Below are 22,920 nucleotides of genomic sequence, written 5' to 3'. Positions count from 1 at the left end.
CACAGGGTCATGCTGTGGGCCACTGAGGAGGCATTTAACTGCAATGGGGTGTCTGTTTGTAGAGTGGGAGACCAGTGAGAGAGTTGCCACAGAAAGAGAAAGTGGAGCTCACCAAATGATGTGCAGAAGGATGTTACTGGCACAGAGTACTAATACATAAAGGCATAGGAAGGCAAACAAAGTAAAAAATATTCTGGGATTTGTAAGATTTTTAGTGGTACAAAAGCACAGAATTCAATGGCAAAAGGCAATGCTAGTGAGAAATTAGAAGAGAGGTAAGCAAGAACGAAAGGGTCTTTTTAGACAATGACACACTAAACTATTTTTTTTAATTTTATTTATTTATTCATGACAGACACAGAGAGACAGAGAGGTAGAGACAGAGGCAGAGGGAGAAGCAGGCTCCATGCAAGGAGCCCAACGTGGGACTTGATCCCAGGACTCCTGAGCCAAAAGCAGGCACTTAACCGCGGAGCACCCAGAAGTCCCAACACTAAATGATTTTAAACTCATACTAGTTTCATGCTTTAGGAAATTTTTCCTGGTGCCACAGTTTACTGGGAACAGGTAACAGTGGAAAGAGGGATTTCAGTTAAAGGACTATTCCAATTGTTCAAATGAAAATTATGAAGGCCAATCCCAAAACAATACCAGAGGAATTGGAAAAAAAAAAAAAAAAGAGAGAGAGAAAGAGAGAGACTCCATAGACATTAAACAAGTAAAAGTTTAAAAAACATATTTACCAATTGCTGTGTGTGTTGGAGGGGGGAGGCAGGCAGGAAAAGCAAGTATAGAGATGGAATAGAAATGACAGTAGAAAAATAAGACAACTTCCCTTACTTCACTCATTCAGTGATTCAATAATGATGACTGACCGGGCACCTGGGTGGCTCAGTCAGTCCAATGTCTGCCTTCAGCTTAGGTCATGATCCCAGGGTCTTGGGACCAAGATCTGCATCAGGCTCCCTGCTCAGTGGGAATCTGCTTCTCCCTCTACATTACCCCACTGCTTGTGATCTCTCTCTCTCTCTCTCTCCCCCTCTCATGCGCTCACTCTCAAAAAAATAAATAAAATCTTAAAAAAAAATAATAATGGGGACGCCTGGGTGGCTCAGTGGTTGAGCACCTGCCTTCGGCTCAGGGCGTGATCTCAGGGTCCCAGGATCCAGTCCTGCATTGGGGTCCCTGCAGGGACCCTGCTTCTCCCTCTGCCTGTGTCTCTGCTTCTGTGTGTGTGTGTGTCTTTCTCAAGAATAAAAAAATAATAATAATCTAAAAAAAATAATGATGATTGGCCAGTTTTCCTAAAGATAGTATATGTTTGGGTTAAGACATAATATACACACCTGTTCATTGCAATGTCTATACATCTGATCCAAGCACATGAAGTAACCTCACCAAGAAAATAGTCACTCTGCCATAGAGAAGCCTAATAATGTAGTCTTGGATCATGGTTGAACAGCCTACTTCCTAGAGCAAATCTCAAGGACCTAGAGAATAATATAAACCAGATATTATTAAGCAAAAAACAGGCCTGATCAAGACCGTGCTTCCAGAGTGAGGCACTTAAGAACCTTTAAAACAACTTACTAACAAAATGAGAAACTTATTACACTGGCCTCGGTAGCAATTAAAAAATAAAATATAACATCTAAAATACCAGATAAAAGTTCTTAAACCATAAGGAAAATGATGCAGGCTTCACAAAGCCAATCCATGCTTCAATAGAAGAGCAAGATATCCAGGAATAGATTATGGTCCCAGGTTCAGAGAAAACCAATCCAAGTGATGAGTTGAAAGCATGTGACAGTTTCTAAAACTAGCATTATATTATCCTTTTTTATTTTATGCATAAAGGTGCCTTAAGGTTCACTAACTCAATAGTTCTTATCACTGCTGTTACCAGCTCAGCCATGCTAATAACAAGGACTCCCTTAATGCACTGCCTGGTTTGAAGGAAAAAAAAAAACTGTACATTAGAATGAATAGTGCCCACAGTAATTCTGGCTTCCAGACAAGAGCAGCCATATTAAAGAATCCATCTCTTCTTTTTCAGATTTGTTTCCTCTAGGTTCGTGCATTGGAGACTATTGGACCTTAAGGGCTATGAAGTCAACAAATTAGCAGAAAGAGTATGATTAAAGCAAATACATAGTAGAGTTGTTGTGAGCGAACTTTAAGTCAGAGATCTCAATTAGAATCTTGGCTTTTGCACTTATCAGGTTTCTTAGCCTTTCTAACAATAAATAGAGAAATTTCTTAGCCTCATTAACAATAAATAGAGAAATGACTGCACTTATTTACAGAATTATTGTGAAAATAAATGCTTGTGAGGCACCCAGCCCCAAACCTGGCATAAATAAGTCTTAAATAAATACTAACATAACAGATGGATTAAAACATCTTTCAAGGGGAGTGATTCCAATTTCCCTTTTACAGAAGAGACTGAGGCTCTGAGAGGGTCAGTGAAGTCATTGTTCAAGGTCACGATGCTAATAAATATGAGAACCAGGATTCAAATGCAGATCTACTGTGGTTGATAGTAGATTGCTCTGATTTTTTTTTATTCTACATCTTAGAACATATAATATCCAGGACTTAGTGTTAATACTGTGCTGAGCTTACAGCTTCAGAATTAAATGAAAGAGGAACATACAGAAGAAAATAAAAGCAAAAGCAGTCTACTACAAACAATTCAGTACTACAGCCCTGTACATGACCAAGTTTAGAACACAGAACCTATGAGAAATGGTTAAGACAACCAAGATAATTAGTCTGGAGAAGAGACAGTAGGAGGAAATATAATTGCAATTATCCAATTTATAGAAATGTAATTTAGAATATTATGTACACTTTCAGTTTGCAAAGATGGTTTAATTATTCCCAAAAGACTAAAAATTAAATGTAATGAAAAGTGACAGTTTTTTGTTGTCAGTTTTGAATAAGAATTTGTGGGGAAGGGGGTGATTTCAGAGGACAGAAGAGAGCTCTATTTATGCGTCATGGATGAATTACTATGTATATATTCACAAGTTCTATAGCTATAGGGGAGCTGCTTAGAAGGGAATATTAAAACCTGAATTTAAAAAAACCTGAATTATTTTTCACATGATGTATATTTCAAAAACAAAATGTAATGTCTGAACTTTCATCTTTAATTATTAAAATGCCCAAGAGTTTACCAAAAAGAAACTTCACAGCAATTTTCCACTTAACAAAGTTATTACCAGCAAAGAATTTGATTATGCTATAAAAATTTTTCAGAATGTAATTTCACACTTACTAAGTGATATATTATTTCCCATTATCTTAAACTGAAGCATTTTAGGGAATAGGTATTTCCAAAATCTACTTTTAAGCTGACTCCAGATATAACAATCAACTAAGGAAATAAAAAAATTGAGCGTGTATTTCTAGATAGTTACACATCATACTGATCAAATCAACCTAATATTTAAAAAGGCCCATCACCAACTAATAGCAAACAGATCTTAAAAACCAATGTCTGAATTTCTCATAAATATATAATTCCACAATCACACCAGGGGGCGCTCTTAACACTGAAATGATGGATGACATATTTCTAAAACACATGGTGGTCTCAGTTGGCCAAAATGAGATTTTTTTCTAGGCATGTAGTACTCGCAACAAGTGCTTATCTCTTGAAAATGTTTGCTGGCAACACACACATTTTCTTTTACATCCAAAATGTTTGCGTTGTTAGGACTATCAAGTTAGTCTATCAAGTAAAACATTTTCTGCTGATAGGAAACATCTTATTTTGGAAACATTTGTCTATTTAGACTGGCATCTGTCTCTTATTCTTTCTGTGGTTATGCTGATTCTCAATAGTCAACAGAGTGCTTAGGAGTACATAAAACTTTGAAAATGGTTTCACTGCCCAATTTAATTTTTGCAAAATTTCCTACCAGACCTTCAAGTCCCCTGACCCCCTACCCCCTCCACACACACCATAAAAAGGGGGTCATCTAAAACTGACAGACACCGTGAAATTCTCATCTGAGGGGTATGGGCCTTTTCTATAGTTTCTCATTACCTGGTAAGAACTCTGGAGCCCAGATCCTCTCTTCGGAAAGTTCAAGATTCAGATTCCTAAAAATATAATTAGAAAATCAGTGTGAGACTTCAAGGAAATTTAAAAAAAAAAAGGCAAAAGCTAAGTTTGGGCTATATTACCCAGAAAAAAGTCACCATTTACTGCTCTGTTAATAGTAAATATTTTTATACAAATGACATCTGATTAAATAAACAACCTAAAATCAAAAGGAAAGAATCATAAAATTTGTGAAAGAGGAACACAGCTACCAGTCTTCCAATAGTATTAGAGGAGATTTGTAAACTGAGTCTCCCAACCTACGTAGTTAAGATTATCCCCTTCTTTCTACCAGCTGCCTCTATGAGTCATCTACCTGTGCCTAAACTGAAACAGGAAAAGTTCCAACAAAGATTAACCAGGTATGAATAGACAGCAGGTTGCTACCTAGGATAGGGAGTTCAGAGAAACAAGAATGGACCTACCAACTGCACCCTAAATGAAATTCATGACGATACTAAGGTCTCAAATCCTGTTGACAGGAACAAATTCTTCCTTGTAGAACAAGAGTAAGGTTTAAAGTAAAATTTAAACCTTTAAATTTAAAAAAGTATTTCTTTCATCTATTTCTTTAGATCAAAGTATATGTGAATGATGGGAAGTCCTACCTACACAGAAGTAGATTTTAATGCAATTTTTGACAATGTGAAGGGGAAGGATGAAAAAAGGTCAGGCTATGGAGGAGAAAAGCCTGCAGGAAGAGTATGTTAGCAGTCAGGTGACTACTGTTACCTCCATTATTCCCTCTTGATCTTTGGAGTGAAACAATTACCAAGAGGTTCACCAAGGCAAATGAAGCCTTGTTTGATAAGAGGGGACATCTGACCTGAACCAATCCAGCATATAGTAAAGCCACATAAGTTTCTGTCAATAGCAAAGTTAGAGAAGAGTGATGTTTGGGGTTCCCTGAGGCCCACTTTGTTAGAAGTAAGCCCTGAGCCTGCTACTAGAAAAGAGAGATAGAGTCTGCTCCCCACTAGGACTGGAATGTGCAGGAAGCCATCAAGTGACCTATAATTTAGATAAAGTCTTGCCACCTGAAGATACAGATACTAACCAAAAAAAAAAAAAAAAAAACATGGCAAATGTGTGTAACAGTTTTCATAAACTGGATGGCAGGTACAAGAAAACAGAAAGTCAAAGATTACATAAAGTTTTTTGGTTTTTTGTTTTTGTTTTTGTTTTTGTTTTTTTATCAGAGCAACGGAAAGGATGCAGTTGCCATTTAGTGGGATTGGGAAAAGCAGGTTATGGAGGAAATAATTATTTTGACTTTGGATATGTGACTTTTGATTGGTCTATTAGACAAACCCAAGAGGAGCAATATAAAGCAGTTAGCCAAGTCAGTGCCAAGTTTAGAGAAGGAGATCAAACCCTTAACTACAAAATTGAGGGTTGTCCACTCACTGACTACATCTAAAGCCATGATATAGAGGAGAAAGAGGACAGAGACAGAGGAGCCTTAAAGTTGACCAACTCAGGTGGCTCCACCATCAAGGCCACCTGGCGGTCATGCCCTCCTATGATTTTCATTTTCTAGAATATGAACAGGACCTGTTAACTTGTTTCTAACTCAATGTAACATGTGACAGGATGTATATGAATTATACTGTGATTACATTGTTACCTTACATAAGATTATAGCGCCCAATCTCGTTGGAGTTTCCCCCCAGCTAGCTTACTTTTGTGAAACAAACAGCAGTACTGGGGAACCTACCTGGCAGAGAATTTAGGGTGGCCTCCAAAAACTAGGGGAGCCTCTACCTGGCATCTCCAGGCTACACAAAAATGAAGCCCTCACTCTTACAGCCTCAAGGAAATAAATCCTGCCAACGCTATGAGTAAACGTGGAAAGAAATCCTTCTCTAGTCAAGCATTCAAATGGTAACCTCAAGTACCAGCTGCCACCTACAGACTTGCAGAAGACGGAGTCAAGCTGTGCTCAGACTTCTCACCCAAAGAAACTGAGATAATAAATATGTGTTGTTTTAAACCACTAATTTTGTAGTAATTTGTTATGCACCAAGAGAAAAGTAACGCAACCCCTGAGTTACCACAACATTTAGAGGCCAGAGAGAGACGAAAGAGCCAGGAAAAGCAAACCAAATAAAAGAGGTCAGTGAGGCAGGAAGAAACCCAACAGAAAAGCATTTCTCCAAGAGGCTTATTACCAGCTTCCTCAGAGAAATCTGAGACATAGAGCAAAGGGACAGGTGAGTGGGCTGACCTGCTGGAGGCTCATACTTAATCACCACTGAAAGGGACACAAGAAGCCAGGAGCTACCCTCCATTCCTGCCTCTTTCTGAAGAGAAAATGGTTAAGAGGCACCACCAAATAAATTAAAATCAGTTTTATTAGGCTCCCTGGAAGACCCAATTAGTGCCAGAGTTGTGCTACTTCGCTGTTTGTAAGGCTTTGAAAGTTGGTATTTCAAACCTGGCTAACACTTAATACTAATCAAAGTCAGCTCATTTTAATTACTAAGTAGCTCTCACATAACCTATTTTTAAACTTTTCATTGTTATTAGACATGCTTAGATTGGCTTGTAATTTATTTTTTTAAATCAATACAACCAAATCTAATGAGCATGTATTATGTGCAAGGCCCTGAATTAACTAACTATAACTAAAAGAAGCTGCCCTGATGCTTTTTGTACCTGTATAATTTGTATGCAAACTTACACTATTTATAAAGCGCGGTCACACAATCAAAGGCTATGTTATGCCCTAATGTGATTAGCATTCAGCTTTTATCTAGACTTATCTATAGTGATCATCCTATTTTCCTAGAATGCTTTGAACACAATTTCTTCTCTATTTATTAATTCAATGAAGATGTATTGAGCATTTACTTAGGTACACAGAGGGGCAAAATGGTAAAAGAAGATTCAAAATTCCTATTCTATAAAAATTATACTATACAAAATGTGTCCCTTTTATGTAGGTTCTCTATACACTTTACTTACGTGTATGTGTTTATTTATCTACATTTACTCTGCCTACTATATATGTGTGCACTATATGTATAGTATGTGTGTGTTTGGATATATACACTATACATTTATAATCTATTTGGTCTACATACACTCTGGCTAACCTAGCAATACAACTCTTTGCCCCTTGTACCATCAGCTTTTCCCCAGGTTTTGGTCTGTCATCAAGGCTAAAAGATTAAATCACTATGTTCCAGTCTGTTCAAGTTAGCAGTCTTCATTATTCTTAGCGATGTCTTTGGCACTGTGGGGTAAGGGGAGGTATAAGACTAGATCATGGCATGAAGTTGTTTCAACCTTTTTTATTAGCAACAGCTTTCCCATTCCCCTTTTTTCTGCCTATCCTCATTTGAAATGTAAGCTTCTCCTTAGAGACTCGTATTAGCATTTTACTAATATACCTTTTAGCACACAGTATGTGCTCAATAAGCATTACTTGGCTGAAGAGCTACTTTCCAAAATGACTGAGGCGGCTTGCATGAAAATAGAACTATACACTTAAGACAAGCAAATGTAAATATACTGTTAGATAGAAAGACACAAACTACAGCCAAATAAAAAGGGCCTATGTTATGTTTAAACCATAGTTTTCTCTCAATAATTTATTTAATAAATTGGAGATAATAATCACTTTTTAAAATATTCACTTATTACTATTTAAAAGTTAAATCTAGCTCAATGCTTTCCCACAGCTATCACAAAGAAATACAGATTTGTGTAACCTTATTTCCAACAAAATGAAGTATTTAATTTTATCAAAACAAAACAAAACATTTTTTTCCTGAGTGGTAAATTCTAAGTATTTATTACAAGGATCATTAAAGCAAAAATCAGAGCACATATCTTCCTTAATGGTCCTACGCAAGATGGATAAATTGATTTGAAATTTTAAAAATTAAGGTATTGGATTGAATGAGACATACAGTTCCTTCCAAAATTTATACTGCAATTCTACTATCACTCTTTGTATTACTGATGCATATATCCACGGATAATTATTTTTAAGACAATCTGATAAGTATTTTCAAGGCCAGAAAGAAAAGGCTGTTATAAATAAACAAAACTCCTATGCTTTCCAAAATGCACAATGTATTATCATAGTACTGACGTCTCACATGAAAAACCTACCCAGTATTAGTACCATTTTCTACCTCCACTAGGGTAAGGCTTTATTTACTTCATTTTATGTGCCATCCCCCATGAAGTTATTTTTTGTGTATTTTTTTATTGGAGTTCGATTTGCCAACATAGAGTACAACACCCAGTGCTCATCCTGTCAAGTGCCCCCCTCAGGGCCCATCACCCAGTCACCCCGTCCCATGAAGTTACGTAAGTGAACACAATTGTAGTCTGTAAAACACTGCAAAAATGTAAACCAATTACTAACATTGTAAAGAAGTATAGTTATTTACCAATGTTATATGAGTGAAAACAAACCGGTACTCTACATAGATGAAATACATAGCCGGCCAATACTACAGCAAGCTGCTGAAGCCAGGAACCCTGATGAATGCCAACATTAGGCAGCCAGATTTTACACCATGTGTCTATGCCCCCACAAGACCAGAACTCACTGGACCTGGGATCAGCATTTAATCCAAGGGCAGTGAATCCATTACATTTTCCTGTGACAGTAGATGAGGACTGGTCCAATCAGAAAAAAATTACTAGGGTCAATCTATTTCTTTCTCTTTGAATCTGAACTAAACAATACCAAGAAAATTAAGCAGGGACACAATGGTGACAGGAAAAAGAAAAAGGTATGCAAGTTATTTGGGAATACAGGCACAGAGGGCACCAGAATTGTTGCCAAGAGAGGTGTTTTGGCCCAAGACAAATCCTAGATGGTGGGTGGCATCCAAAGAGCACTGACTTTGCAGTTCCATAGAAACCAAACTGCATTCAAATAAGAAAATACCTTTACCCTTTTTCTCCAGCTTCACTGAAATACAAATGACACATAACAGTGTGTAAGTTAAAGGTATACAAGGTAGTACGCTGATATACTTACGTACTGGGAAATAATTACCACAATAAGGCCAGTTAATCAACACAACTATCACTTCACATAGTTAACATTATATGTGTGGTGAGAACATTTGAGATCTACTCTCTCTAATTTTCACACATATGATACAGTATTATTATCTATAGTCATCATGCTGTGTTTTAGATCTCTAGAACTTACAACTGGGAGGGTGTACCGCTGTACCACCATCACCCACCCACCTGCCCCATATGCCACACCAGCAACCACCAATATACTCTCTGTTTCTATAAGTTGTTTTTTTTTTTTTTTTAGGATCCACATATTTGTCTTTTCTCTGTCAATTTAGCATAATGCCCTCAAGATCCACCCATGTTGTTGAAAGGCCGGAATTTCCTTCCTTTTTACAAGTGAACAATATTTTATGTATTATACCGTATGTATGTATAATATACCTGCCATATTTTCATTATCCATCTATCAACATACACTTAAAGAATGGTTTCCACAGCTTGGTTTTTGTAAATAATGCTTCTACAAACATGGGAGTAAAGAAATCTCTCCCTATGGAAATGACTTCATTCCCTTAGGGTATATACTAAAAAGTACAACTGCTGAATCACATGGTAGTCCTATTTTTAATTTTTTGAGGAACTTCCCTACTATACACCATAGTGGTTGCACCAGTGTACAACCCTACCCACAGTGCACAAGGTTTCCCTTTTCTCTACATCCTCTCCAGCACTTCTATTGTGAACAGAGGCTTGGAGGAACCTAATCCTGTATTGCCTCTAGGAGCAATGGTTCAGTATTGTCTAACTCAGTGTTTATGGTGACTTCATAGATCATAACTATTGTGAATAACAAGAACTGTATTCCTTTTCCTTTTTTTTTTTTTGAGTATAGTTGCCACACAGTGTTACATTGATTTCAAGTATACAACACAGTGATTCAACAACCCTACACCTTATGCTATCCTCACCACAAGTATAGCTGCTTTCTGTCACCATATGATGCTAGTATACCACTGACCATATTCTCTATGCTGTGCTTTTTATCCCATAACTTATTTATTCCATAACTGGAAGCCTGTATCTCCCATTCCCCTTTACCCATTTTGACTATCTTCCCACACTCCAATCTATCTGAATATATATTAAAACAATAAAGTTTGTAATGTATCTAATTGTTGAATCACTTATTATTGTACACCTGAAACTAACACTTGTATGTCAACTCAACTTCAAACAAACAACAAAAAACAAAAAAAAAAAAAAAAAAAAAGAAGGCAGCACAGGGCTTCTGAGTACCAGAGGTTTTTGTTAATAGTTTAGATGGTTCCAGGCAAGACACAATGGGTATCTGTTCCCTCAACAGATTTGCTTCATTCCTTTTCCATAGTTCTTTCATTGTCTCAAGTATCTTAAATCACAGAAAGTGATTTCTATACCTTTTGGGGTTTTTGACAAGCTTTTTGTCCCAAATTTTCTCTTATTTTTTTCTTTCAAAAGTGCTTCATGATATTACTAAAATAATATTTATTGGTTAAAATAGGAGAAAAAAAACCACAATGAGTTTATATTGATACCTTTGATTGCATCCAATATCACAGGATTCATTGTAGCCTCCCCTTTTTCTTTATTTATACTTCATTCTACAACAGTGAGAAAACCCAGTTCTCATTATCTAAAATGTATTTGTTCAATTCTAGTATATACATAAAAATTCTAGTATACATAAGATGCATAAAAATACATGCTTTGCTATACCAAGCCTGTTAGAAACACTTTTACTAATTAGATCACAGCATTTATGTACCTTTTTTTTTTTTTTGCCTTTAGCCATACAGTATCCAGTGAAGACTGTTTTCTATAGTAACTTTGGCTATTTTCTTCCCTACTCTTTTTTTTTTAAGATTTTATTTATGTATATCAGAGAGAGAAAGAGAGGCAGAGACACAAGCAGAGGGAGAGGCAAGCTCCATGCTGGGAGCCTGATGTGGGACTCGATCCTGGGACTCCATGATCATGCCCTGGGCCAAAGGCAGGTGCCGAACCGCTGAGCCACCCAAGGATCCCCCTTCCCCACTCTTTTTAATGTAGTTATATTATTCATTTGTAATAGAGTTAGGTTTATTTTTATTTTATATTCTATTTTGGCTTCTCCCTATCTCCTCCTTTGTTCTGATTTTGTATTGGTTTACATTGGGGATATGTAAAATAACACTATAATTCCAATAGAGTTACACAAAAAGATATACCCATAGAAGTGTCATTAATGTTATGTTTTAATTCAACTGACTCTAATTTACAAATTATGGATTTGTTTTCCATTTCAATTCTAGAACCTATATTTGCTACATGCAGTTCTATATAACAATAGGCTTTCATATAGGTGGAACGAGAAAATTTAAAGTAAAAGAATGAAGTGTCTTACTTGCAGATAATTCAAGTGAATTCTGCTTAACTTGAAAAATTAAAAAAAAATTTAAATTATTTTAACCAAAAAAAAAATTAAACCATATAAACCAAAACAACAAAATATACTGAATGTATTTTTAAATTAGATTTACTAACTTTTTAGTGATTCTTAATCATTTGGAACAAATACAGTACAATCTACATTAACACATGCATCAACATACATTAATATGCAGCATTTTAGGGCTTTCACATTTACTTTAGTTAACTGGCTACCTACTATACTGAGTTTTAAAAAATTGTTACTGATTTTAGTAAAGCCTCTGAAATAGAATTATTCAAGGTATTTCTCTTTACAGACTACATGAAAGGAACTCAGCATGAATCCCACAAAAGTTGTAACAGTGCTCAAAAGTTAAGATAGCTGGCAGAGTTGAGAATATGAATAAAGTTTACAGTTGCTCTACCCAAGACAGAAGTAGCCACTAACCATATATGGCTACTGAAACTGAAACTAGTTATTAAACAACTGCATTTGACAAGTCAGACATTTCCATCATTTGAGAAAGTTCTACTGTACAGCACTGTTCTACTCTATAAGTTTATTGAGGTTAGAGACTACTTTCTCTGTGCCAAAACAGTGTCTTAACACATAGTAGACATGCAAAACATATTTGTGAAAGGAATAACTAAATATAAGAAATCAGGAACAACATACAGCAACCTGTAGCAAGAGATGTTTATTACACAATTGTTATAAGACATTGGAAATAACTCGTATATCCAATAAAAAGGCAGTCATCAAAATAATAATATGGTCTTAAAAAACAGAATATTATAAAGCCATTAAAGGGGGTGTTCAGAAAAAATTAATGACTTGGAAAGATAGCTTGTTCTAGTTAGGTGAGATAAACCACAGAAACATTTTAATGGGAAATAAATATGAACCTATAAACACTATAGAGAGAGTGAAACCTAGTTATAAGATTATATTTTATTTCTCATTTTGTCAATTTTTATTTTCTAAAGTTTTTATATAATGTGCTTTGTCATAAGAAAAATCAAAATTTTTGTTGTTCTTCAAAGCTTATACATTTATTTTTTTAATTTGTTTAAGATTTTATTTATTTATTCATGATAGACATAGAGAGAGAGAGAGAGAGAGAGAGAGAGAGAGAGGCACAGGCACAGGCAGAGGGAGAAGCAGGCTCCATGCAGGGAGCCTGATGTGGGACTCGATCCCAGGACTCCAGGATCATGCCCTGGGCCGAAGGCGGGCGCTAAACCACTGAGCCACCCAGGGATCCCCAAAGCTTATACATTTAATTTATAAAGCTTAGATCTAGGATTTATTCCCAAAGAAATGAACAAAGTATTACTTATCAAAAATAATCATATAATTTTTAATTCATTATTAAAATAAATAGTTCTGTATAAGAATGCTCAATATTTATTCCTAACTAAAATGAAAAGAGAGTAGCAAAAATATGCCAATAACCACAGAAGAAAACATAATGAAGGTATTAAAAGATGCTTTCGAACAATATACAACATATGGCAAAATAGATAAAATCTCACCATTAAGTCTGGTTTTGTTTTATAATCATGAAAACAAAATCATACATATATATGTATATATTTATACATGTATACACACACACACACACACACACACACACACACACATTTTGAATTATCTGCTCCTCCAAGTTCTAAAGGTGATTGAGGGATAAAAGCCAGGTAGAGGGTATGACTACAGGACAAGACTGGGGAAGATTGCCTTCCAAAGCCCTTGACTAACACTGCATGTCTCGACTGTACTTCACCCCTCACCTCTGCTCAGCACTAGAGGACTTGGGCATTGATTTTTACTGCTCAGCAATACCTTATATGGACTTAACTATTTGGCATGTTGCTCCTTTGTCTTATTCCTCAACTACAAACTCTATAGTTTCCACTCCTTTCATCTCCTCCTACAATGCTTCATCTAGCACTGGCTAGACCTTTTTTTTTTTTTTTAATTTTATTTATCTATTCATGAGAAACAGAGAGAGGCAGAGACAGGCAGAGGGAGAAGCAGGCTCTCTGCAGGGAGCCCGATGTGGGACTGGATCCTGGAACTCCAGGACCACACCCTGAGCCAAAGACAGATGCTTAACCACTGAGCCATCCAGGCGTCCCTGGTTAGAGCTTTTGGGGAGGAAACAAAAGGGGGGGGCATTAAAAAGTTGAACAGGATTATTCTCTCTTGAATAGAAAGTGCACAGTTTTTCATCCTAGCAGACACTCCTTACATAGAAAAGGTAAAATTAATAGTTGACAACCAAAACCACTTTTAGGGGAAGAAACATTTTCTTTAATTTTTTATTTAAATTCAAATTAGTTAACATATAGTGTATTACTAGTTTCAGGGATAGAATTTAGTGATGCATCAGTTGCACATAACACCCAGTGCTCATTTCATCTAGTGCCCTCCTTAATGCCCATCACCCAATTACCCCATCCCTCCATCTACCTCCCCTCCAGCAACCCTCAGTTTGTTTCCAAAAGTTAAGAGTTTTTTATGGTTTGCCTCCCTGCTTTCATCTTATTTTTCCTTCCCTTCTACTATGTTCATCTCTTCTAATTCTTAAATTCCACATGAGTGAAATCACATGGTATTTGTCTTTAACTTATTTTGCTTATTAGCATAATATCTTCTAGTTCCATCTATGTTATTAGAAATGGCAAGATTTCTTTTTTTTTTTTTTTTGATGGCTGAGTAACATCCCAGTGTATATAAATACAACCTCTTCTGTATCCATTCATCTGTTGGACATCTGAAGTCTTTCCGTATGTGGGCTATTACTCCTATGAACACTGGGGTGCATGAGCCCCTTCCAATCACTATTTTTATATCCTCTGGATTAATACCTAGTCATGCAATTGCTGGATGGTAAGACAGTTCTATTTTTAACTTTTTAAGGAACCTCAATACTGTTTTCCACTGTGACTGCACCAGTTTGCATTCCCACCAACAGTGAAAGAGGATTCTTTTTTCTCCACATTCTCGCCAACACCTGTTATTTCTTGTACTGCTATTAGCTATGCTGGCAGGTGTACAGTGGTATCTCGTTGTAGTTCTGATTTGCATTTCCTTGACAATGAGGGATGAGGAGCATCTTTTCATGTGTCTGTTGACCACCTGCATGTCTTTTTTGGAGATTGTTCATGTCTTCTGCCCATTTCTTGACTGGATTTTTTGGGTTTTTTGGGTGCTGAGTTTGATAAGCTCTTTATAAATTCTGGATACTAGCCCTTTATCTGATATGTCATGTGTGAATATCTTCCCCCATTCCGTAGGGTACCTTTTAGTTTTGCTGATTGTTTCCTTTGCTTACTATCTCACGGAAGTCCCAATTGTTCACTTTTGTTTTTGTTTCCCTTGCCTTTGGAGACATGTCTAGCAAGAAGTTGCCAGTGGCCAAGATCAAAGAGGTTGCTGCCTGTGTTCTCCTCTCGGATTTTAATGGATTCCTATCTCACATTTAGGTCTTTCTTCCATCTTGAATTTATTTTTGCATATGCCCTAAGAAAGTGGCCCCGTTTCATTCTTGTGCATGTGGCTGTCCAATTTTCCCAGTGCTATGTGTTGAAAAAGACTGTCTTTTCCCATTGGAAATTCTTTCCTGCTTTGTCGAAGACAGAGTTGAGGGTCCATTTCTGGGTTCTCTATTCTGTTTCACTGATCTATGGGTCTATTTTTGTGCCAATACCATACTGTCTTGATGACCACAGCTTTGTAATACAACTTGAAGTCTGAAATTGTGATGCTTCTAGCTGTAGTTTTCTTTTTCAACATTACTTCGGGTATTCAGGATCTTTTATGGTTCCATACAAATTTCAGGATTGACAGTTTCAGCTCTGTGAAAAATGCTAGCAGTATTTTGATAGGGATTGCACTGAATATGTAGATTGCTCTAGGTAACACAGACATTTTAACAATATTTGTTCTTCCAACTCATGACTATGGAATGTTTTTCCATTTCCTTGGGTCATCTTCAATTTCTCTCATGAGTGTTCTATAGTTTAAGATCTTTCCCGTGAATAAAGTGTTAATTAGGTGACCATATGGTAGCCATGAACCATGCTGCAAAACCTGTGTTTTGGAAATGAGAGGAATTAAGTAAATGGAGTCTTGGTTAGACTTTCAGGGACTAGGGATTTGATTGTCTTTTTTTAAAATACTAATGTTAATTTTTACAAAAGGTAAGTCTGAAGTGTTAGAGAGCCACTATTTTAACTGGCATCTTAGAAGAAAAAATGAGTTATGTCCATGACAAATTTTCATTTCAGTAACAATTTTTAATAGATACCAGATAACTGGAAAGCGATTCGGATAAGATGTTAATGGCTCAGATAGATGTATACCTCATTAAGACAGACTGATCCTTTTACTAGCTAAACTAGAGAGCAATACTCTGTAGGACTGTGCTTTTCTGAAGTAAAAGATAGTATAGATCTTTCACCACTTTGCTTAGGTTTGCTCCTAGGTATCTTTATGGTTTTTTGATGCAATTGTAAATGGGATCGATTCCTTGATTTTTCTTTCTGCTGCTTCACTGTTAGTATATATAAATGCAACAGACTCATGTGCATTGATTTTATATCCTGGGACTTTGCTGAATATCTGTTATCAGTTCTAGCAATTTTTTGGTAGAGTCTTTTGGGTTCCCTACATTGAGTACCATGTTATCTGTGAAGAGTGAAAGTTTGACTAATTCTTTGCTCATCTGGATGCCTTTTATTTCTTCTTCTTGTCTGATTTCTAAGGCTAGGACTTCCTGTACTATGTTGAAAAACAGTGGTGAGAGTGGACATCCTTGTCAGGTTCCTCATCTTAAGGGAAAGCTCTGTTTTTCCATGGAGGATGATGTTCACTGTGGGTGTTCCATATATTGGCTTTATGATGTTAAGCCATGTTCTCTCTATCCCTACATGGTGGAGGGTTTTCACCAAGAAAGGATGCTGTATTTTGTCAAATGTTTTTTCTGCATCTACTGAGATCATATGGTTCTTATCCTTTCTTTTATTAGTTTGGTGTATCACGTTGATTGATTGGCAGATGTTGAACCACCCATGCAGCCTAGGAGAAAGCCCACTCAGTCGTGGTCAATAATCCTTTTAATGTACTGCTGGATCCTATTAGCTAGTATCTTGGTAAGAATTTCTGCATCCATGTTCATCAAGGATATTGGTCTGTAATTTTCCTCTTTAGTGGGGTCTTTGTCTGGTTTTGGGATCAAGGTAATGCTGGCCTCACAAAATGACTTTGGAAGGTTTTTTTTTTTCCAATTTCTATTTTTTGGAAAAGACGTTTTTTGAGTAACTGATAAAAGTCTTGGGGCAAAGCTATTACAACAATTTCTGTACTCATCCAAAGTTATTTTAGCTTAAGTTTTTATTTTTATTTATTTATTTTTATTTTTTAAAGAGGCAAGTGTCAGTAAGGTCTATATGCAGTGGAAGAAAATCACAAATGTAGTAACTTCAAAATTTCAAAGATAGGTCAAATGGTGACTAGGAATAGAAGTAGTTCACTAGGAATAGAAGTAGTTCAACAATGGTGATATGGTTTGACAGAATTAAGTAACAAAGGTAAAAACCTTTAACTGTAAAAATTAAAGTTCAAGAGTTCAAGTAATCACAGGTAGAAAGACTGAAAATGTTCAATATTATATCAGTTCTTACACACATGACACATGAAAACCAGAATACAGAAGATAAGCAGATGATAACAAGGAAGGTAGCCTAGTGGTTAAAGGCACAAGAGCTAAAATCTGACAGTAAGAGTCAAAAAATCTCATCTTGGCTATCACTAGCCATCTAAGTTACAACAAGTTACTTAACCTTTCTCAGACCTCAGATTTTCCACTGTGAAAAGGAGGTAATAACAATACTTACCCCATACAACCCCAAGGAGAATAAAATTATACCACATAGTTAGTTTAATATTGGATTATGAGGTACAGAACTACTTCAGTGGAATCCACTTTATCTGGCTTTACAAACATCATAAAAATCTCATTTCTATTTAAAATTTAAATACCAGTTTGAATTGGGAGTCATGAATACTGAGCCCTGGTTGAGGTTCTTCTTCCTCAAGGTAAACTGAGGGCTTACCCTTTGCTTTTCTAAGCCCCAGTGGTGTCCTGAGAAGGTGTTCTAAGCTTTACATTCTCTTGCCAATTTGAAATTCCTATGATCTATATAGCTGGGAGGGGGAAAAAAGTGTTTTAATACTGCTGCTTACAAAATATTTTCACAGTAGGAACTGAAATAGTGGAGCATTTCAACATATTTATGTAACAGCTAAATTAAACAAAGAGTGAGTACAATTTCCCAGTGGGAGAGCTACAGAAGTAAAAACTGATCAAAACAAAGAGTTTTTCAGAATGTATGCGGTATTAAAGTTTCAGTGCACAGAAGAAAAGCCCTGAAAAACCAATGTCATCATTGGAAAAAGCAGAGGAATAAGAAAATACAGTTAGCACTTTTTTTGTTCTTCTCTTCCTTCACAGTCTCATAGAGAGGTAGAAATAATACTAATAGCAGATAAAATAAATTCCACTATCACAGTTAAATCTTTCAACGTCATAATCTAATTTAACTAGTACAAATTAACTTATAATTAATTTAGTTAGCTTATTAAATGCAGGTGAGATTTTTTTTTTAACGATTTTATTTATTCATTCATGAGAGACACACAGAGAGAGAGAGAGAAAGAGGCAGAGACACAGGCAGAAGGAGAAGCAGCTCCATGCAAGGAGCCTGATGCGGGACTCGATCCCAGGACTCCAGGATCACACCGTGGGCCGAAGGCAGGCACCAAACTGCTGAGCCACCCACAGGTGAGGATTTTTAAGAAATTTTTAAAATCTCATGTCTGACCTCTACAAGACTGTATCATAGTCTTGAATGAGCTATCATAGAATTAGCCTCTATATAAGATGTGTTATATATAATTAGATACATTAATACATGGTATTTTTATGTGCCATAGAATAAGATACAGATACACAGTTAAAAATGAAAGACAGAATGTATTCAAATACAAAAATGAATAGCTTAACTCAGGGATCATAAATTCAAATGATTATCAGGTCCAGGAAGGCCAAGTAAATAAATGCAATGGGCAAAGTAAATACTGAGCCAAACTAGAGCATGCTTTCTCACAAAAGCTGCTCACTAGTGCCTGTGGACTGCTGCCAACTGGGAATGGAGGAAGCCCAGGGCTTCCAGATATTCTCATTTTTTAAACAGAAACAAGAATCTAGAGGTATCTATAAAATCTCTCTTTTTTAATTTAGTGTTGAAGCTAATTTTAAAACATGGTATTAATCGAGCAAATACATCTCTGAGACATATGCCATGTTATGAGCTGCTAGTTTACAATCTTTGGTTTTTGAAATACTATAGAAAAATATTTTTGATACTTTATAATGCCTCATATAATTAATGAGCTGTAATATTTTCTTCTTATAAAAACCAATTTTTAGGGAATCCCTGGGTGGCTCAGCAGTTTAGTGCCTGCCTTTGGCCCAGGGCATGATCCTGGAGTCTCAGGATCAAGTCCCACATCAGGCTCCCTGCATAGAGCCTGCTTCTTCCTCTGCCTGTGTCTCTGCCTCTCTCTCTCCTCTGTCTTTCATGAATAAATAAATAAAATCTTTAAAAAAAAAAAACAATTTTTAGAATTTTATGGGGAAACTGACGATCAGGGAAGTTTAATATTAAATAAGGTCTACACAGTCACACACCCAATAAGCAAAAAATCTGGTTTCAAAAGTAGGTTTGTTGAACTCCAAAGTCCATACCCAATTTTTCAACTCTTTTTATCAAAACAGGATGTGTGGAAAAGAGAACTTCATGTTAGAGCAGGTAAGACTTGGGGAACCAAGGAGATATGAAATGGTTTTAGTGAGGCAACCTGTGAATTCTAAGAGGAAGGAATGAGCATGGTATTTTTAAAGAATAGCTTGGAAACTGGCCTGGTGAGAGTAGATACTTCATATTGGCAAACTCAGGAAAAGTAGATCATATATAAAACATATACAATATTTAACTTAACATTTACCGTAAAACAGAAGATTAAAAGCTAGTAGGCTGGAGAAACTGCCTTTTTCTATTCATGTTTTAATGGGGATGGTATATTTCCTTAAGCTTGACTTTTACTGCACTATTAATGTCAAGCAATGATCAACAACATCCTTTATTGTCTTTACTATTTTCCTAAGAGAAACAGATTTTGATGACAGGTGAAAAGGACACTGACACATGTAAATGACTAAAATTATCTGATGTACTGTCCTCCTAATTCAGGCATCCAAAAGCAACCCCCAAATACACTCTACATTTGAAAATAAAAGTTAGTGTCCTTGAAAGATTAATTATCCATGAACTACATCCCTTATATTCACCAGAAGATATCAGTTTCTGTCCTTTCCAAATTATCCATAAACTATAACCCTTATATTCACCAGAAGATATTCAGTTTCTGTCCTCTCTAGATTAATTATCCATAAACTACATCCCTTATATTCACCAGAAGATATTCAGCTTCCCTCAAAATGTCTTACTCGGACATCCCAGAAAACATGATCTACTCCCCAAAGGAGCTAAAAAGCTGCCTTGAAAAAAAAAAAAAAAGCTGCCTTGATCACTGCAAGGAAATTATTTTTTTTTTTTTTTTTGTTGACTGCAAGGAAATTAATTTACATTCTTAAACAAATAATTTGTTTAGTTTCAAACCCACAAAAAGAACACTCTGGTTCCTTTAAAAATCCAAATTGTATTATCCCAATTAAAACAGTTTTGTCTTTATGGGAAAATCAGAAATAATAGAAAACTTGAGTAAGGAGATTATTTATCTCACAACCATGGAAAATGGACCAGTGTTGCTAGAAATTCTGATGTTTCTTTTCTTCAAAAGAAACTAGAACGCTGATTTTTTTAATGTAAAGTATTTTAATTTTTAAACTTCTGGCTGTTTAAGAAGTTTTTGTTTTTGTTTTTTTATTTTATTCCCCCGATCACCCTCTTGGTTTTAATGAAGAGAGGAAGGCCTTCCAAGGCCACTGACATGTACACTGAGACCTAAAGGAAATATAGGAATTAGCCAAGGCTGGGGACTGAGTGGAGTAGAATTATGACAATGTTTAAACAGAAGGAATGGTTTATACAAAGGTAGGGAGAAAAGAGATTGCTAATTAAATCCAGAAGCGTAAACATCACTCATTGACTTTTTTTTTTTTTAACAACACACCTCCCCCCAAATTTCCCAACAAAGAAAGCACTGTAGCATCACTTATAAGATATTTTAATATAGCAACTCAAGCGGCAAGTGAGTTTCAGGCCATTTTTCATTCATGAAAAGACTGGCTCTACATTACATGTATTTTAAACATCAGAGAAGAGGAGGAAGAAAATACAGAGTATTCTAGACCTTTAATATACTGCATTTCAAAGTTAATCTTGGCCTAATTATTTGGTTTCACGTAGGCTGGCACACCTCAGGGGAATACCTAAGAATTTCCTACAGACAGGAGACTTTTTTAAACAATGCAGCTCTGCCTCCTCCAATTCCTCAAGATTCTGATGGGTGCCATATGTGAGTGGGTGTGGGTGTGGGTGGGGGTGTGTACACACATGTGTATATCTGTATGGGTTGCAGGTGTTTTAAAGATTGACAATCATATCTCTTGCCTTCCACAACTGATGGGTAAAAGTCTTATTCTTGAAACATATGAAGAAAGAAAAAAAAGCTGGAAATTAAGGTAACTTATCATAACAGTAACTAAAATATAGGACACAGATGATCACTTTCGTAAAGCCATTTCACAACCACCATTGAGTATTTCTTATGACAACCTTGAGAGATAAATATTATTTACTACTTGAAAGAAAACCGTATGTGTGATTATCCTCTATTTATTAATCCAGTAGTTGGCAGAGCTAGAACCTCAAATTTAGATCTGTTGACTTAGAATGGAAAAAATATTCTTTCAAGAATATGGTGTGGTCCCGTAACATACTGGAAGAGTGTGCTGAAAAAAGCACAGTTAGATGAACAAGCCTTCACCCTGGGCTCAGTGAATGACCCAGAGGACAATCTGAAGATTGGTGGAATAAACTCCACAACTAAATGCAGAGGAGTTGTGGAAGGTCAGAAAGACAGACGGAGGCCCACTCAAGAGGGGGAACTATGCATGTAGAGAAGGCAGGGTAATGGGCTCTCACATCACAGAGTTCACATGGGGAAGACTAAATCCCATAACGTCTGGCTTTAAAAACCAAGTGGATAAATTCCATGAATCTGTAAAACCAGTGGGACTTGGAACCTGGAGCTTTACAAGTCAGCTGACATGGGGCAACTGGATAGCTCAGCCAGGTTTAAGTACCTGACTCTAGAACTTGACTCAGGTCATGATCTCAGGGTCCTGAGACTGAGCCTGTCATCAGGCTCCACACTCAGCAGGGAGTCTGCTTGAAGTATCTCTTCCTCTCCCTCTGCTACTCTCCACCTTAAATTAAACAAATCTTAAAAAAGAAAGTCACTGACACAGCAGTGGGCAAACCAGGAAGGCCAAGTGGTAGCTGGGTCACTACCCTTAAAGAGATAGCAGCCTGTTGAAAGAAACTACATAAAAAAATGGCAGTTACAGTTTATACAATGCTGGGGGCAAATGGGAAGCAGCCCTGTTCACACAGACTTCTGAGTATGTGTGGGGACTTCAAAAAGGAGAGAGCTGGCAGGTCCCATTTTCCTCTCCCATTTTCCAGCATAAACAGAGGCCACCCAGATACTTACTACCTAATCCACTAGCAGTGGGCCACACCCAGAGTTCTGAGGGCTTGCCTACTCCACACCAGATAGCCTCCATGTTGGGCTCAGGGCAAATTTTGTTAAAGCCACACATGTGACCCACTCAACTGCCAGATGCACAGCTGCCACCTTGCACATCTGCTACACCGTGCCCAGCTTGGTATCCACAGCCTCTGTCACACACCAAACCCAGCCATCCACCCTCAGCTGCTGTCCCTCACAGTGTCCAGTTGTGGGGCCAAACCGTGACGATGGTGCCCAGCCACACCATCAGACACATCATGCAGGGCCACTATGCTTCAGGGGATTGGCACAGGATTAGGAGCCCAGTGCAAATTTTTCTAACACTACCACCCTAGTTCCAAGTTCCCCAGGGGGCCTCTCCCCTCAGAACTGGTTTGCCTGGGTCTCACTAAAACCTCAGGGCAAGCACAGACCACAATAGGCAGAGAATCAGTATAGACAACTGCACTGAAAAGAAAAGTGACTCAGACACAACAGCAAAGCATGAATAACACACATAAAATACTCTCCTAAAGTA

At 36.8% G+C, this 22,920-nt stretch overlaps 1 protein-coding gene across 1 annotated transcript in view; it reads right to left on the bottom strand.

Moving 5' to 3' along the window:
• The window catches only part of GABRA4 (gamma-aminobutyric acid type A receptor subunit alpha4), a 216,162-nt gene that overhangs the window by 87,662 nt on the left and 105,580 nt on the right, over positions 1-22,920 (bottom strand). The window contains exon 9 of the mRNA XM_072749081.1: positions 4,058-4,113. Coding sequence (XP_072605182.1) covers positions 4,099-4,113 — 15 coding nt within the window. The 3' untranslated portion in view covers positions 4,058-4,098. The remainder of the gene's footprint in view (positions 1-4,057; positions 4,114-22,920) is intronic.

Source organism: Vulpes vulpes, chromosome 2, assembly GCF_048418805.1.
Source record: "Vulpes vulpes isolate BD-2025 chromosome 2, VulVul3, whole genome shotgun sequence".
Lineage (NCBI taxonomy): Eukaryota > Metazoa > Chordata > Mammalia > Carnivora > Canidae > Vulpes > Vulpes vulpes.
Note: the sequence above shows the minus strand (reverse complement) of the source record. Positions and strands in the feature narration are given on the sequence as shown.